The sequence below is a fragment of the Anopheles coustani genome, chromosome 2 (assembly GCF_943734705.1).
Source record: "Anopheles coustani chromosome 2, idAnoCousDA_361_x.2, whole genome shotgun sequence".
Taxonomy (NCBI): domain Eukaryota; kingdom Metazoa; phylum Arthropoda; class Insecta; order Diptera; family Culicidae; genus Anopheles; species Anopheles coustani.
Window position 1 is genome coordinate 8,232,474 of NC_071289.1, and position 14,835 is coordinate 8,247,308.

At 46.8% G+C, this 14,835-nt stretch overlaps 5 protein-coding genes across 8 annotated transcripts; 4 read left to right on the forward strand and 1 right to left on the reverse strand.

Moving 5' to 3' along the window:
- The first annotated feature begins 686 nt into the window (after positions 1-686).
- LOC131265698 (uncharacterized) lies at positions 687-3,064 on the forward strand. The gene is made up of 4 exons (XM_058267998.1): positions 687-853; positions 913-1,696; positions 1,764-2,255; positions 2,331-3,064. The coding sequence occupies exons 1-4, from the start codon at positions 702-704 to the stop codon at positions 2,520-2,522; spliced, it is 1,620 nt and encodes a 539-aa protein (XP_058123981.1). The 5' UTR covers positions 687-701; the 3' UTR covers positions 2,523-3,064.
- Positions 3,065-3,262: 198 nt separating this feature from the next.
- On the forward strand, positions 3,263-5,774 carry LOC131265681 (protein SDA1 homolog). Of its 2 annotated transcripts, XM_058267978.1 has the most exons (3): positions 3,263-4,366; positions 4,437-4,965; positions 5,041-5,774. In XM_058267978.1, the coding sequence occupies exons 1-3, from the start codon at positions 3,348-3,350 to the stop codon at positions 5,680-5,682; spliced, it is 2,190 nt and encodes a 729-aa protein (XP_058123961.1). In that variant the 5' UTR covers positions 3,263-3,347; the 3' UTR covers positions 5,683-5,774. The 2 variants fall into 2 exon arrangements, with proteins under 2 accessions (XP_058123961.1, XP_058123960.1); XM_058267977.1 differs by having other exon boundaries at positions 4,437-5,770.
- A 405-nt stretch (positions 5,775-6,179) lies between these two features.
- LOC131265684 (uncharacterized) lies at positions 6,180-8,785 on the forward strand. Its single transcript, XM_058267982.1, has one exon. The coding sequence runs from the start codon at positions 6,181-6,183 to the stop codon at positions 7,957-7,959; it is 1,779 nt and encodes a 592-aa protein (XP_058123965.1). The 5' UTR covers position 6,180; the 3' UTR covers positions 7,960-8,785.
- LOC131261895 (ferritin, heavy subunit-like) lies at positions 8,670-9,349 on the forward strand. The gene is made up of 2 exons (XM_058263746.1): positions 8,670-8,892; positions 8,952-9,349. Exons 1-2 carry the CDS (start codon positions 8,670-8,672, stop codon positions 9,347-9,349), a joined length of 621 nt encoding a protein of 206 aa, XP_058119729.1.
- On the reverse strand, positions 8,765-14,272 carry LOC131265674 (protein pigeon). 3 transcript variants are annotated; one of them, XM_058267964.1, is made up of 4 exons: positions 13,808-14,272; positions 12,286-13,736; positions 10,703-11,951; positions 8,765-9,576 (listed from the first exon to the last, which is right to left on the reverse strand). In XM_058267964.1, exons 1-4 carry the CDS (start codon positions 13,869-13,871, stop codon positions 9,425-9,427), a joined length of 2,916 nt encoding a protein of 971 aa, XP_058123947.1. In that variant the 5' UTR covers positions 13,872-14,272; the 3' UTR covers positions 8,765-9,424. The 3 variants fall into 3 exon arrangements, with proteins under 3 accessions (XP_058123947.1, XP_058123948.1, XP_058123946.1); XM_058267965.1 differs by having other exon boundaries at positions 8,765-9,564; positions 10,700-11,951; XM_058267963.1 differs by having other exon boundaries at positions 9,462-10,505.
- Positions 14,273-14,835: the final 563 nt, after the last annotated feature.

A 14,835-nucleotide genomic window follows, 5' to 3' on the forward strand; every position in this document is an offset into this window, starting at 1 on the left:
TACAAACTCTGGCACCAAAATATGGACATTTAAATTGGACGTTTTGATATTTCTCATTACTTTTCCGTCTCCATTTTTCATTTATTTTTCTTCTCACAAAACTTTCATATACTTTTGTTATAAATTTCCTTTCCAGCACATGTTCAAAACTGACCTACTCCAATGTCCTAGGATTCCAATGTTGGTAAACTAAATATTTGGCCACAAAGTACTAGCCGGTTGTCAGATACTGAATTGGGAAATTCAATACGCATGCTCCAGTGCAGAGTCCGGAATATTCCCGTGTTTTGTGGAAACTTTGCACTGTACCATTCATTTTTCAGCAATCAGAAAATCAATATCACCGCAGTATCATTTGAACCGTTGCAGAAGACGACCTCGGTTTGCATTTGGCGCCTGACTGACCAATCGAATCGACCGCAATCCGTACAGGAGCTTAATAGGCCCACGCCAAACAGTTTTGTTTCTACAAAGTTTTGAAATATTCAAACCATCTGGGATATTTTCTACTGGGTGAATCCTTAACGGAGTAGATCTGCCCAGCAAAGGAAAGTCCCAGGAGAGGTTGCAGCCCAGTGAAGGAGTGTGTGGTTTCGAAAGTGGCGCTCGACAACGGTATCAAAACGCAGTCCCGTGTGCATCCGAGTCCCGGTAGTGCTCGCACCCTGGTGTGGGCACTGCCGTTAACGGCATCATGCAACATGGTCACCGAGGAGAGTGACCATCCGCACCATCCGGAGGAGGAGAAAACACCAACACAGGAGAAGGACAGCAACCTGCTGGCACGGACGGACAGTAGCGAGATTTTGATCCAGAGTAGCATGGACGATATATTCGATGTCATCAAATCTGGGTAAATTCTTAACTATTTATCAAATGCCTAAATCCGAGACTTACAAGTAATGGTTTCAGGGAGCTTTCGGAGGTGGAAAATCTGGTAGAAAAGCTAGGCCCAGAAGCACTCAGCGCGCGGGACAAGCATGGCTACACACCGGCGCATTGGGCCGCCCTGGATGGTAACGTCGAGATGATGCGTTACCTAGTCGAACGTAATGCTCCGGTAGATTTACCATGCTTAGGAACGCAAGGTCCACGACCTATCCACTGGGCATGCCGGAAGGGCCACGCTGCCGTCGTACAGGTCCTACTGCAAGCCGGCGTTGCGGTAAATGCGGCCGATTTTAAGGGTCTAACCCCGCTCATGACGGCCTGCATGTACGGCCGCACGGCCACCGCAGCGTACCTGTTGGGCATGGGAGCACAGAATCATCTAACCGACATCAACGGTGACACTGCACTCCATTGGGCAGCATACAAAGGCCATGCGGATCTCATTCGTTTGCTGATGTACTCGGGTGTGGATTTGCAGAAAACGGACAACTTCGGTTCAACACCACTGCACCTCGCCTGTCTGTCGGGAAATTTACAGTGCGTGAAGATCCTTTGCGAAAAGCGCAATCTGGAGTTGGAACCGCGCGATAAAAATGGCAAAACTCCTATCATGCTCGCCCAGAGCCACCGGAACAGTGAGGTCGTCAAGTTGCTGCACAATGAAATGAAGAAAAAGTCACGCTGGATGCCTCCGATCTCCGAGATATGGGGAATGCTGTTTGGTGGCGCTGGTGCGTCAAAGGGACCGCTGATATTGTTCCTCGTTTCTGTGCTGCTGTGGGGTTACCCAATGTACATGATAAGGGTAAGGTTGATTACAAGTAATAATTTCATTTCAACGATCACTTTTCATTTTTGTTATTGCATTCCAGTGCATCCCCATCACCTGGAACATTTTGAGACGATCGCACTATTGTTTCATCTACTGGAATGCGGTCATGTGGATCAGCTGGATCATTGCCAATCGCCGCGATCCTGGGTACATTCCTCTCAACTCCGATACTTACTACAGAGCGATCAAGCAAATTCCATACTTCGACAAGTGGAAGAAACGCAATGTGATCCTTTCGCGCCTCTGCCATAGCTGTCGTTGTTTGCGGCCACTGAGAGCGAAACACTGTCGTATCTGTAACCGATGTGTTTCGTACTTCGACCATCATTGCCCGTTTATATACAACTGCGTGGGATTGCGAAATAGAATGTGGTTCCTGCTGTTTGTATTAAGCATCGCGATCAACTGTTCGTTCACAATCTACTTTGCGTGCTATTGTGTCATGATCGAGGGTTTCAGTCTGCTGTATGTGTTGGGACTACTGGAGGCATTTGTGTTTTGTGGACTTGGATGGATTCTTACCTGCACTTCCGTAAGTGTTAAAAATCAAGAAACTGTTCAAGAGATCGTAGGTTCTATACCTGTCGTTGTCTTCGTATTCTTATAGATCCTACACGCGTGTATGAATTTAACGACCAACGAAATGTTCAACTACAAGCGCTACCCCTATCTGCGAGACAAACGCGGCCGCTACCAGAATCCATTTTCGCGTGGACCGGTGTTGAATCTGTTTGAATTTTTCGTCTGCCTTCCCGACCGTCAAGATGAACAGGACTACATTCTGGATGAGAACCTTTGAAAATTGCCCAACAACTCCGGCGAACGCCGGAAGCGCATCGCCAGCAGCGGAAGCAATAGTAGCACCAGCTAGCTCAAAGTACGCAACTAATCCGCGCGATATGAGACAAGACCAATGGAACACCACGGTTTGCACATTCTTTTTCCACAGTTTTTTTCGCCAACATCACCCCTATTGCCTGCATAAGCTGCATAGAAGAAGCCTAACCAGTCCGAAGATATCGAATGGGTCTTCGCTTTATGTTTTTAAATGACCATGATTCATTCCACTTCGTGATACCTTTTATGATATACTTCTCACTGGGAAGCGCTGTTACTTATGAAAAGATATTTACTTAGTTCTAATGTTAAGCATGTTAGCTTAGAATCTCGTGTCTCTACTGTATAAGGAAGCATTCGTTTGTTATAACAATAGATAGGACCAGGGATGTACGTTTAGCGCACTTGCCTTGGTAAATTCGTTATCGTTTGATAGAGCTTTAACGCTACAACTTACAGCGTCCGTACAATGGCTTTGTGGGTGTCTTTAAATCAAATAAATGCTTGTATGAAATATAATTTAGCAAATTTTTATTATTCATCGGCGAACATTTACGAGATGGTTATCCTTCGCCTATATTAACAGAACATTTAAATTTGACATTGCGAGCGCAAGGTAACTAAACGAAACTTTCTACTGTATATGCACCTTGCAGTGAACATGACAGCAAAATAATTCGTCTTTCCCACATGTGGCCGGGTCAGTGAAGTGTAGTGTTTTGAATATTTTCCTCGACGAGGAAAATCTAGTTTTTCCGGCACACAACATCCCTGCCACGCAGCAAAGATGGTGCGCCACAATAATCAACTGCCGGACAATCTGCCGCAGCTGCAGAATCTGATCAAGCGCGATCCGGAATCTTACCGGGAAGAGTTTCTACAGCAGTACCAGCATTTCCTAAGCGTGTTGGATATCTTTCGGCTGGAACCGGATAAGGAAAACAAAAGCCTTTGCGAGTCAATAATGTTTCTGGCGCAGGTAGCTCAGTGCTATCTGGAGGATATGAAAACCTTTCCCCAGACGTTGGTGGATCTGCTGAAGACTCACTCGACAACGCTTGAACCGGAGATGCGAAACACGTTTTGCCGAGCGTTGATTTTGCTGCGGAATAAAAACCTCATATCCCCGCTGGACCTACTGGAACTATTCTTCCAGCTGCTGCGCTGCCCGGACAAGGCGCTCCGAACGTTCTTACAGAATCACATTATTACGGACATCAAGAATATGAACGCGAAGCAGAAGGATATGAAGCTCAATTCTACGCTGCAATCGTTCATGTACACAATGCTACGCGATACGAATCCAAAGGCGGCTAAAATGTCCATTGACATCATGATCGAGCTGTACAGGAAGCAGGTCTGGAACGACGCGAAGACAGTTAATGTAATTGCAAACATCGGCTGCTTCTCGAAGGTAACGAAGGTGATGGTTGCTTCGTTGAAGTTTTTCCTCGGTACCGACCAGCAGGAGGAAGAAGAAGAGGAGGATAGCGACCGGGAGGTTAACCTGAAAGGTATCATGATGGCCGCAAAAATTAACAAAAAAACGAAGAAACGCAAGAATAAGGTGGAGGCAGTCAAGAAACTGTACGCGAACGCTCAGAAGAAAAAGAAAAAGGTGGTGGCTTTCAATTTTTCGGCCATTCATTTGATACACAACCCACAGGGAATGGCGGAAAATTTGTTCAAACAGTTGCAGGATGGAAATGAGCGGTTCGAGGTGAAGCTGATGCATCTGGACGTCATTTCCAGACTAATTGGAATTCACGAGCTATTTTTGTTCAGTTTCTATCCGTACATTACCAGGTAATTAATATGACCGTAAATTTGTCAATGCCCGTATATGACATGCTAATGCTTTTTTTTAACGCCCCAGGTTCATCCAGCCACATCAACGTCAGGTTACACGAATTCTACAATTTGCCGCCCAAGCGTCCCACGAGATGATTCCGCCGGACATTATCGAGCCGGTCATTAAGACGCTCGTGAACAATTTCGTCACCGAGCGGAACTCGAGCGACGTAATGGCTATTGGGCTGAACGCGGTCCGGGAGGTTTGTGTCCGTTGTCCGCTGGCGATGAACGAGGATTTACTGCGCGATCTTACGATGTACAAGAGCTACAAGGAAAAGTCTGTCATGATGTCGGCAAAGTCGTTGATTATGCTTTATCGCGAACAAGTGCCTACTCTGCTGGCGAAGAAGGATCGTGGCCGACCGACGGAGGCAAGCGTCGAAATTAAACCGAAGCGATACGGCGAGGTGCTGGCAGTTGATCATATTCCCGGAACGGAAGCACTATTACGTGAGGGTATTCCGGAGGTCGAGGAAAGCGAAAGCTCGTCCGAGGATGATTCAGAATCGGGTGACTGGGTGGACGTGGCAAGTAGTGAGGATGAGACAGATGCGTTGTTGCGTGAAGGAAGGAAAAAGAAGGGAATTACTATGATTAAATCCACGAAAGATCAGTCAAAGGATGAGGGTATTGATAATTCGGAAGATGAGGATGAGGATGACGATGAAGGGGAATGGGAAGAGTGCAGCGATGAGGAAGATGAAGGAGAAGAGGAAGAGATCGAAGATGGAAGTGAGAAGAAAGGCGATCATTCAAATGGTAAAAGAAAGAAGAAGGCTAAGAAAACTGGCAAGAAATCGGAAATAACCGCCGAAGCCAAATCCGCAGATGGGAATGAACAAACCCTAAACACCTCGGAAGCGATGCAGGAACTGGCGCTTACGAAAATTTTCACCGATGCGGACTTTGCCCGTATCGAGCAGGAGCGTGTAAAGAAGCAACTGACGCACCACAATCGAAAGCGCCAGGCCGAAACGGAGCGCAGTGAGTTTGTGAAGCTCGATTCGATCGAGATGATCTACAAACGGCGCAAGGCAGACAAGGAAGCACGCGTGGAGAGTATGCAGAAGGGTCGCGATGGACGTGAGAAGTTCGGATACAAGGATAACCGGCTGAATCCGCATTGCTCGACGACGAACCGGGAGAAGAAGAAGAATAAAAACTTCTCCATGATTCGGCACAAGGCGCGCGGTAAGGTTAAGAAATCCTTCCGCGACAAGCAGTTGGCGTTGCGAAAACATTTGATTCACATGAAAAAGATGAAATAAATTTACATTTCTATGTATCCTAGGAAACTTAAAAAGTGGTGATTTTTATCCGACTATAAATAGACTCCGCAAACTTCCAATCGAATTGTTCATGCTTCCGTCCATTCCAGTGTTGGCTAATGTTACCTATTAATTGATGTGTAACGCATTGAACTGTTTTATCAGGTCAATTTGTTCTAAACGTTGTTAATATTTTTGGTAAAATAAAACAAATGTTGGCGCTAGCTATTTGAATTGAAGTACGGTACAGCGGACCTTAATACATCTTGTTACGGTGCAGCATGTGTATACATACCTGCTCGCCCCAAGTATTGACATGTTAAAATAAACATCGTCCATCGTCTTGCATCGTTTTTCATTTCTGAGTCATTGCCCATAATTTACGAGTTATTGTAGGTAATTATTGTAGTTTACAATTGGATTAAAGTGTAAATTAATACTTTGCTTTCATTAGGTGAAGTGTTGCTTTCGAAATCGCTTTCGACGAAGGAGGAAATCATGTTTTCCAACAAATGCATCCTCCTACTGCTGGGCTGCTGCAGTAGTCTACTGTTGATGCCGCAATGCAACGCAGAACCTTCGTATGTTGATATGCCGGTGTCCAACATTCCGCTCTACACGGATGGTATATATTTCGAGCAGCTTAAACCGATTAAGGTGCAGGTAAGCACTTGGACACTGCGGGCCGACTACGATATTGCGGAGTTTATCGCCGAAATCGCAACGGCCAGCGGTACGGTGTCCCACCTGTTGAAGGCCTGCGCAGAAATGCGAGAGAAAAAGATTGGAAACTGTGAGGGAATTAATAACATTCTCGAGCTGACGAAGGAACTGAACGACTTCAGTGCGCTACTGTCGAGCATGTGCGAAGAGTCGGATGTAGGCTCCAGGCGTACAAAGCGTGGCATACTTCGATCGTGGTTCGGCCTAATGGACGACGAGGATCGCACCGAAATCAACAGCAACTTTGATAAGGTAAATCAACAGATCGCCATCGAATCGTCGACGCTGAAGATGTTCTACAACACGACAAACCAAGCGCTAGCCGTGTTGACGGGCAACCTGTTTAAAGTGGACCCGAAAAAACCAAATGCGATCGACTTTACACGCGAGGGGCAGCTGTTGCTGATGGATATTTTGCTGAACAAAATTATCGCCAAGAAGAACCTCTTCATGCAGTTGCTACAAAGTACCAGCACGATGGACCTGAGCGATAGTATCATTTCCCCCAATAAGCTCCTGGTGGAGCTGGAGAAGGTGCAGGGATACCTACCGGAAGAGTTTATTTTCCCCGTCGAACTGAAGCTTCGCGAGGTAATCAAACTTTATCCCCTCTCGCAGGTGGTAGCGTATGTTGAAGGGTGTCGGCTTGTGGTCAACATTCTGCTTCCGCTCTGCAATCGTTTAGTGTATCGTACATTGAAAGGAACGAACGTACCGATGCTGAAGGACGGTGTGGTGACACTTATTGTGCTCGAGCGAGATATTGTAGCGTTTAACGAAACCTCGAACAGCGGAATGGTCATGTCGTACGATGAGTATAAAGCGTGCAATCATTTGACCGATTTTGCCCTCTGCAATTCCCATCATCTCATGCGAAATCTCACAACAACCGATGACTGCATTGCGGCCACTTATTTCAACAACACTCAGCGCGACTCGAATTGTCGTACCACGCGGCTGCAGCTGCGGTCTCAGATGTGGGTACAGCTCGCTGACCCGAACGCCTGGATTTATGTGGTGCCCAACTTTACCGATATCACCATTCAATACGGTACGGATCGTTTGAAAGGGCTCACACTGCACGGAGTCGGTATATTGAAACTCCTGCGTATGTGCCACGTGCGATCGATGGACGTCCTATTGCAATACATACCTCAACTGGGAGGAACCCGCATTAAGCTGGCCACCGAAGGCTTTAGTCTACCGGTCACCATAACGCGCGAGCAATCGCTAATCATATCGGCCAGTCCGAACGACAACAGCCGCGTCATTCCGGTGGGAAAATTCACCGAGACCGATCTGCACGATCCGTCCCTCGTGGCCGGGATTTATCGTGAGTCGAGTGGCATCTCCCCGTGGGCTGTAGTTGGCATAATTTGTGGCGTTTGTCTGGTATTTTTCGTCATATTGCGTGTATTTGTTATGAAGCATGTGTTGAAACGATTTTCTAGAGCCGATCGAAATGCCGCAACTCGGCGGACGAGTTGTTTGGACGGACATTACGATGCGTCTCAAATTGCCAATCAATCTACGTACCCCATAGTAGCGACTTAAATAAGCACAAAAAATCGATAGAGCAGTCAGTGCCTTTATAGTGAAAGGCGGTTGAGAACTGAAGACCAAAGCGCAATTGGTAGGTGCTACTGCAACGATTAATACTAAGCATCGTGATTATATACTTATTTCAAAAATGTTACCATACCTAGTGGTGAAAGGCTTCAAGCACGTGTTGGCCGAATTTCCCTCATTTGCAGGGAAAATAATCTGGAGTCTTCCCATAATTGCCTGCTGAGCTAATTGAGAAGAAAACTAAAGGAATTTGGTGATAATTACCGATAACGGTTTGTGATGAATTGCATGAAGAGGTTGAAATCAAACGGATTAGCTTTAGCAAGAATACTATTTGCCACAAAGAGAACATGCAGCACTCAAATGTTAAAGAAAAGACAAAGAGTTTACATACCAAATCTTGAACTCAAGGTGAGGATTTCTAGGAGTTAGGTCAAAACTATAAAAAATCGCCATTAATTAATTACTGGAAACACATCGATCACATTATTCTCTCGTTTTTAGTTGTTCTATTATTTTAACAATTATTCGTTATTGCTCTATCAAAGAATTAAAACAGGACGCATCATCAGTTTGTCATGAACTGAACATTTTTTTATGTCCTTTATTTTTGGATTGCTCTTCTACACGAAAAATTAATAAATAATAAATCACTTATAGTAGGCTAACTACTTGCACAAAACCGGATAAAAACCATGTTCTCGATTCGACCTGCAGTGTACCTAAGAAGGTGCTTTTCTTCCATCCGAATACCGGCCTCAGGCCAGAAAGAAAGCAATCTTGTCCCACGTTCGCTTCCGGAACAGCTCGTGCTTGCCATCAACGGTCAGATAAATGAGGAATATTATGCGAGCTACATGTATCGTTCGATTTCGTACCACTTCGCGACCTCCAGTGTGTGCCTTCTTGGATTATCAGGTATGTAACTTTCGTGGAAGTCGCAATATGAAGATTGTAAACTTTGTGAGACATTACAGAGCTCTACCGGAAACTTGCCTCCGAAGAGATCGGGCACGCAGAGTCGCTGGCGGATTTCTTGCTTTTCCGCAATAACTCTGTCACGCTCGAAACCATTGCTAAACCTCCCGAACGCCAGTGGAGCTCAAACATCGGACAAACGCTTTGCGAAACGATCGAGCTAGAGATGAAGCTTTCCGGTTCAATCTCGTTGGTTTACGAAGTGGCCGAGAAGCAGCGTGACGTAGTGTTGATGGATTTTCTTACCAAACATTTCCTCCACCAGCAGTGTGATTCGTTGCGCACTCTGCAACAACTCTCCACCAAATGGAGCCAATTGCGTGCGGCTCCGGATGGGACGTACCGGTTCGACCGGGAGGTAAGAAATTGGATTCTGTCTTCAAACCTCCCTAAATGAAACATGAATGATGTGTCAAGAATAAAATGTCGTAAACTGCGAGAGTGGCCGGTTCTATATTGGTTGCTGTTGTAATTAGACATGGAAATTTTCTACCGATGTAAGAGTTGTCTCAATTAGCAGATTAAAGTCGAGCTCGTTTAGATTAGCTTTGGCTGTGAGTAGATCGAGAAAATTGTCCAACGGTTGCTGGAGTTTCCGGGCGGCGCCCAATCCTTGGCTGAGATCTGTCAGAAACAAAAATTATTCGATAGGAAATTTATGCTCAACGTAAAAGTTATTTTCTTCGAACGAGTATGTACTCTGATTGTTATATTTAAATGATCACTTTTTTTAAATGATGTGTGAAGCAAGCAACACCGGGTGACGAAAACAATGAAAGGAACGAAAATGCATATTGTTTTTCCACAACAAATAACAAGACAAAATAACATGCATAGAACTGAACTAGATTGGTAAGGCTTGATAATAATGCTTAGTTTTTAAAATAGCATGCGAAGCATCTGCATGTACCAAACAATAGATGCCGCCAAACGGAACTCAGTCATTACGAACACGGTGAGGCAAACGATCACAAAGACCAGAACACAGTATCCGAGTGTAAGAAGTATCGTTTTCCGCATAGCAAATCCGCCACGTGGAATCGTATCGGATTGAAGTCGGGCTACGCCTCTCCTTGACCATCGCACAATCCGATCCGGCGATTCCCTACAAAGCTGCATCAAAAAGGACGACGTAGAGGATGTGCAACGGTACCGCTGGCCATGGTTCGTCGGAGCATTCGACGACGAAAGTATCATCGAGCCACAGGTGGTTGCATCGATAATGTCCTTGCCCTCACCGGGAAGTTCTCGTCCGTCGCCGGCTTCCAAATCGATTAGCGATGCCGGTGATGCCGTTGCAAGTCGAAGTGCGTTAAGGCTCGCATAGGTTCTCAAATTCCTGGACCGAGAGGAACTTTCAAGCGCGCCCGATTCGGAACAGCAGATCGACGATGAAACGGATACAATCGATGCGGATGAAAATGATGATGTGGTTGAATGGCGTGATGCGCGGTTGTGCGATATGGGAGCATTTTTTTGCGGTTTTTTCCCTACCGTGGGGCAACCGAGTAAAACAAGCAACCGATGGCAACAGGTGCTAAAGCATGTGCAAACTGAAATGTTGGTAAATCAAACGTAAAATGAAGGAAATGATAATGAAAGCAAATTAAAAGTAATTGTGTGGAAATTAAGAAAAACTTACAGTAACGGAAAACATTGTCGGACACGCACAACGAACAAACCACAAAACATACTTCATGCAACAGACATACACTTTAGGTAACACCGTTCACCGGCCAAACGCCACTACCTTTCGGTTGATAGTCTTTCTTCTTGAGATGTGAAGATCCTCGCGGATGGACCGAGTTCCCGGACAGGATGTTCATGGCATGCTCCCGTCCCCGCAGCATCGCACTGACGGGATGGTTCCAACTGTTCAGCAAACGGCGCGCCCTTGACCGAGGCAACACCATCAACAGGTTCAACTTTCGCCGGATACCATCTTCCGTATCCTCACCGATATCGGCGAAGATCACCTTCACTACGTCGATCTGCAACTCGAACACATGATGCTCGACGTACTGCATGAAGCTTTCGAATGACAGCGCCCGGTATCCGAGGTAAGAGAAGAACGAGGAAAACCCGAGAGGCAACGGAAAGGCGAGTGTTTCCGCCGCCAGACAGTATCGCTCGAGCATGGCAAAGAGACGCACCTGAAGTGCACGCTCAAGTTGATCGATAAGTGCAAACCCACGGCTTTCGCTTCCTTCACCGAGCGCGAGCGCATGATCGAGCCCGGCTGTACGGCACACTAAAACACAGAGCGCTCGCGATTGTTCCAGCTGCGCGGCGACGTAGCGCGTTGCCACGGCGTGAACGTGCGAGGTGGCCGGATTTGCATCGTAGAAAGCGTTCTTGAGCCAGCGGAAACCGGTCACTTCCTTCACGCTGTGCTTCACCAGGTGCATGCTCAGTTCGCGGAGGTTTACGTTCAGTACCAACTCCTGCTTGTTGGCCGTACATGCTTCCGTTTCGACGAACGGTAGGTCATTTTGCAAACGACCACGAGCGCCTCCGGAAGCAGCAGCACTGGCGAAAAACTCTACCCCCACCGTTCCGATCGGGTTCGCCGGGGACATGGGTGTGGTGCAGCGGGACAGAGCTTCCGGTTGGTAGCAGGCGAGCGAGTACATCAGCTTCTCGCGTACCTGTTCCTGGTGGAAGCGAGGTCGTTCCTTGCCGCCACCGTTGTCGCTCAACCGATCCCACAGTAGCGTCCAGATGTCCTTGCGGAACGGCGAAAGTCGTTGCTGTGGTGAGAGCAGCATCATCGAGGTGTTGTAGAGGGACTCGTGCGAGAGACCCACGTTCAGTTTGCCAACCTTCGCCTCGATCGGTTTTGTGGTGCTGCAGGACGTCAGCGGTAGTAGGCGGAACAGGGCCAGTTGGTCTTGCGTAAGCCCTTTTTTGGCCGAAGCGTAGGTACCGGCGATGAGCGCTTCCTTAAGTAGAGGGACCGTGTCAAGGTGCAAGGGTCGTTCCATGATGATGTTTAGTATCTGCACACAAAAGAAGCATAATTTTATTATCGTATCGTAATGAAACTGTTGTAAGAGGGGTCCTTGTAGGGATAGAGCCGAATAGATGAAGAGCTAGAGCAATGATAATTGAATGAAGGATACCACGACCCAGCGTAACGTTGATTTGAACGCAATTTTCAAAAATCGAATCTAGTTGGCAAGGAAAATCGAAAGAAGTATAGCCTACTAGACAGATTGAGTCGAAGTGGCAGGGTGGTGTAAAAAATAAAAGCAAATTTAAATTAAACAAAAGAAGTAGGTTAGTGGAAAGAGTATTTAGCTAAATAATTCGTGGAGATGACAGGCCACTTACCTCAGAGAAAATCTCAATAATATCTCCATTCGAATGTGCCAAAAAGTAGTGCACGATCGCAAGCCGGTTATCGATCGACGTATCATTCCGGAACGCGTCAATGAGATGCGTTTTCGGGATTGTAATCGAGATCAGATCGAGCGTGGCCGAATCGTAGCAAATGTTGTTGGTCGCAAAGCACGGTACCAGCTGCGTAATGGGGGCCCGGGTAAACGGTGCGCACACGATATGGCACGAAGGTTCGTGCGAGAGGCCCACATCGAGCAAATGCATAAAAAGATCCGCCTGAAACACCAGCACATGGTGGTCGCCGTGTAGCGTAAAGGTCGGTTTCATCAGTTTCGCTTTTTCCCACGGAATGCCCGGGATGACGCAGTGTATCACGCACCCATGGTGGAGGATGGTCACCGAGTAGGCAAAGTGTACGTCGAAGATATTTTGTGCCGGTCCTCCTCCGCCGTTTGCATTAGTTGACTCTTCTTCCTGCTGCTTGATCGGTTGGTAGAGATAGTAATGGCAGACGAAAAGCATTCCCGATTCGTCGCTCACAATCACTAGATTCAACGATGAGTCGTGTATGCGCAGCGGCACCGTGTCATCCTCGTAAATGTCCTCACTGTTGGACGATGGGATTTTGGGAAGATTGAGTGGAATGTTGAGCACCGTTTCAGTCGGCAGATCGTCATGGAACTGAAACGCAGATAAGGTCGGCTGAAGCCGTTTTTCTGCTTCGCCGGATTCGCCGTTCGCCCCGTCATCCTCCTTTTCGAAGATGGTTCTTGTGCTTGGTTTTAGATGAATATAGTACAAGGCTTGCACCACCGGATCCCACTGAGCCCAGATAAACGATTTTGTTATCGTTTCGCTCTTCAGACTGTCCCGGTCCACCTCCCAGGCCAGCGGGTTCATATAGTCAATACGTCCCGGCCTACTGCCTACTGAACCGATGATATCGTCAATTTCATCCGTCGTCGGAAGGTCAACCTTTTTCAGGTTGACCGTGTAAAGGAGTACGTGCTCGTGATGCACTAGGAGCAGGAATTTATCTTGATAGCTCTTCTCGAAGGTCGATAGCTTCCGCCACAAGAACGTGGCCATCACCTGACGATTGCGATCTACCTCCAGCAGCAGATGGGGTCGAACGGATTCAACCTTCGGCCGCACCTCGACCAGATACGCCCGGTACACGTCACCGTTTTGACCAGATTCGTCCTGCCGCAACTCTTTCGTGACGTACAGGAGAAGCGTGCGCGTGAAGTTGACCGACGCTTGGATGACATTTTCCCGCCCGGGGAACGTGTACAGGATGTCGAAGGTTTTCGTTTTCGGCGTGTATATGCCAACGTTTGTGCGCTGTTCTTCGCGGCCTTTTTTCGGGTCGAACGATACCCAGCTCGCAAGCATGGAACTGTCCTGTTCCTTCCCAAGGATACGCCATTCTATAGCCACATCTACAACAAGGAGCAGTAACAAGAGGATGGTGAGTTGTCGAACGACTATTTTCTACCATTTCCGCACTTACCTTTGTTTCCGCCGAGGGACAGGAGGCCGCAAAAATTGGCTGCCAAATTTTCCTGCTTCAGCATCCTTTCAGTTTGTGCGATAGATGTTTCACCACAAATTCCGACACACACACGTACGCCACACCAGATTCCGAAGCTTGGGATTAAGAAGCTTCTACTCCAATCGGGAGGATAAATGAACCAAAAACAGTCGCACGAGGACACAATCTAATGATTTTTTGATGATTCTTTAAAACGGTTTTCGCTTCGTTGACCCGATTCCGTGATCTTCCCGTGTCCGTCTGAGACATCACATCGCAGCAAATCAATAATCTTTTCCTCTCTTATGCCACCTTGTCAATGATGCTGGAATTCGGTACTGATAAGTTGCATGTTACAATCGCCCCGCTGCCTTCCTCGCTTCGCACGCCTTTCCACTCTGCTGCGAGTTTGCGTCGTGTCTGCGGTCGAGTCGTTTCACCACCTCCACCGCCGGTTCGTCCCTTATCAGTTGTCCAGACCAACCTCCGGTGCCGATTCGACGCACGCGCATCGGTTTGTAAACAACGGAAGGTTTATTTACAATTCGCACGTTTGAATTGTGTACGAAGGGTACGTTTCCGAAGGGGTACCACCGTGCCGAACCGAAACCCCGCCGCACATGCCGATTGTTGAAGAAAAAAGTTATGGTTCCGATTTCGATTCCGAAGCGATACTGGTTTTTTATATGTAAGACGATACCGGTCCGCAAATGTTATGTTTTTAAAACTGAATCACCAATTTTAAACAATTTATTTACCAAATTATTGCGTGCGTGACAGCTTTCAGTCCGAGTTTTTACGATTGGCAACAGTTGTACACATTTGTTGTATTGTTGACACTTCAATCCAAAATATTCACAATCTTCGTGCATAATTGCATCTATTCAATATGCTTGCGAGGAATTTATACATTTTGTATGATACTCGCATGAAATAATCAACGCATGAATGCCTCATCGGAATCGGAATTAATTTTGTAGCATACGAAATATGAACAACCATTGTGC

Bases quoted from the DNA above. Each gene is read 5' to 3' on its own strand.
- LOC131265698 (XM_058267998.1), top strand. From the start codon at position 702: ATGGTCACCGAGGAGAGTGACCATCCGCACCATCCGGAGGAGGAGAAA. The intron at 854-912 runs GTAAATTCTTAA...TAATGGTTTCAG, and splicing joins TTCGATGTCATCAAATCTGG to GGAGCTTTCGGAGGTGGAAA. The intron at 1,697-1,763 runs GTAAGGTTGATT...ATTGCATTCCAG, and splicing joins ACCCAATGTACATGATAAGG to TGCATCCCCATCACCTGGAA.
- LOC131265681 (XM_058267977.1), top strand. From the start codon at position 3,348: ATGGTGCGCCACAATAATCAACTGCCGGACAATCTGCCGCAGCTGCAG. The intron at 4,367-4,436 runs GTAATTAATATG...TTAACGCCCCAG, and splicing joins TTCTATCCGTACATTACCAG to GTTCATCCAGCCACATCAAC.
- LOC131265684 (XM_058267982.1), top strand. From the start codon at position 6,181: ATGTTTTCCAACAAATGCATCCTCCTACTGCTGGGCTGCTGCAGTAGT.
- LOC131261895 (XM_058263746.1), top strand. From the start codon at position 8,670: ATGTTCTCGATTCGACCTGCAGTGTACCTAAGAAGGTGCTTTTCTTCC. The intron at 8,893-8,951 runs GTATGTAACTTT...GAGACATTACAG, and splicing joins GTGCCTTCTTGGATTATCAG to AGCTCTACCGGAAACTTGCC.
- LOC131265674 (XM_058267963.1), bottom strand. From the start codon at position 13,871: ATGCTGAAGCAGGAAAATTTGGCAGCCAATTTTTGCGGCCTCCTGTCC. The intron at 13,737-13,807 runs GTAAGTGCGGAA...TCCTTGTTGTAG, and splicing joins GTCCCTCGGCGGAAACAAAG to ATGTGGCTATAGAATGGCGT. The intron at 11,952-12,285 runs GTAAGTGGCCTG...TTTTGTGTGCAG, and splicing joins TTATTGAGATTTTCTCTGAG to ATACTAAACATCATCATGGA.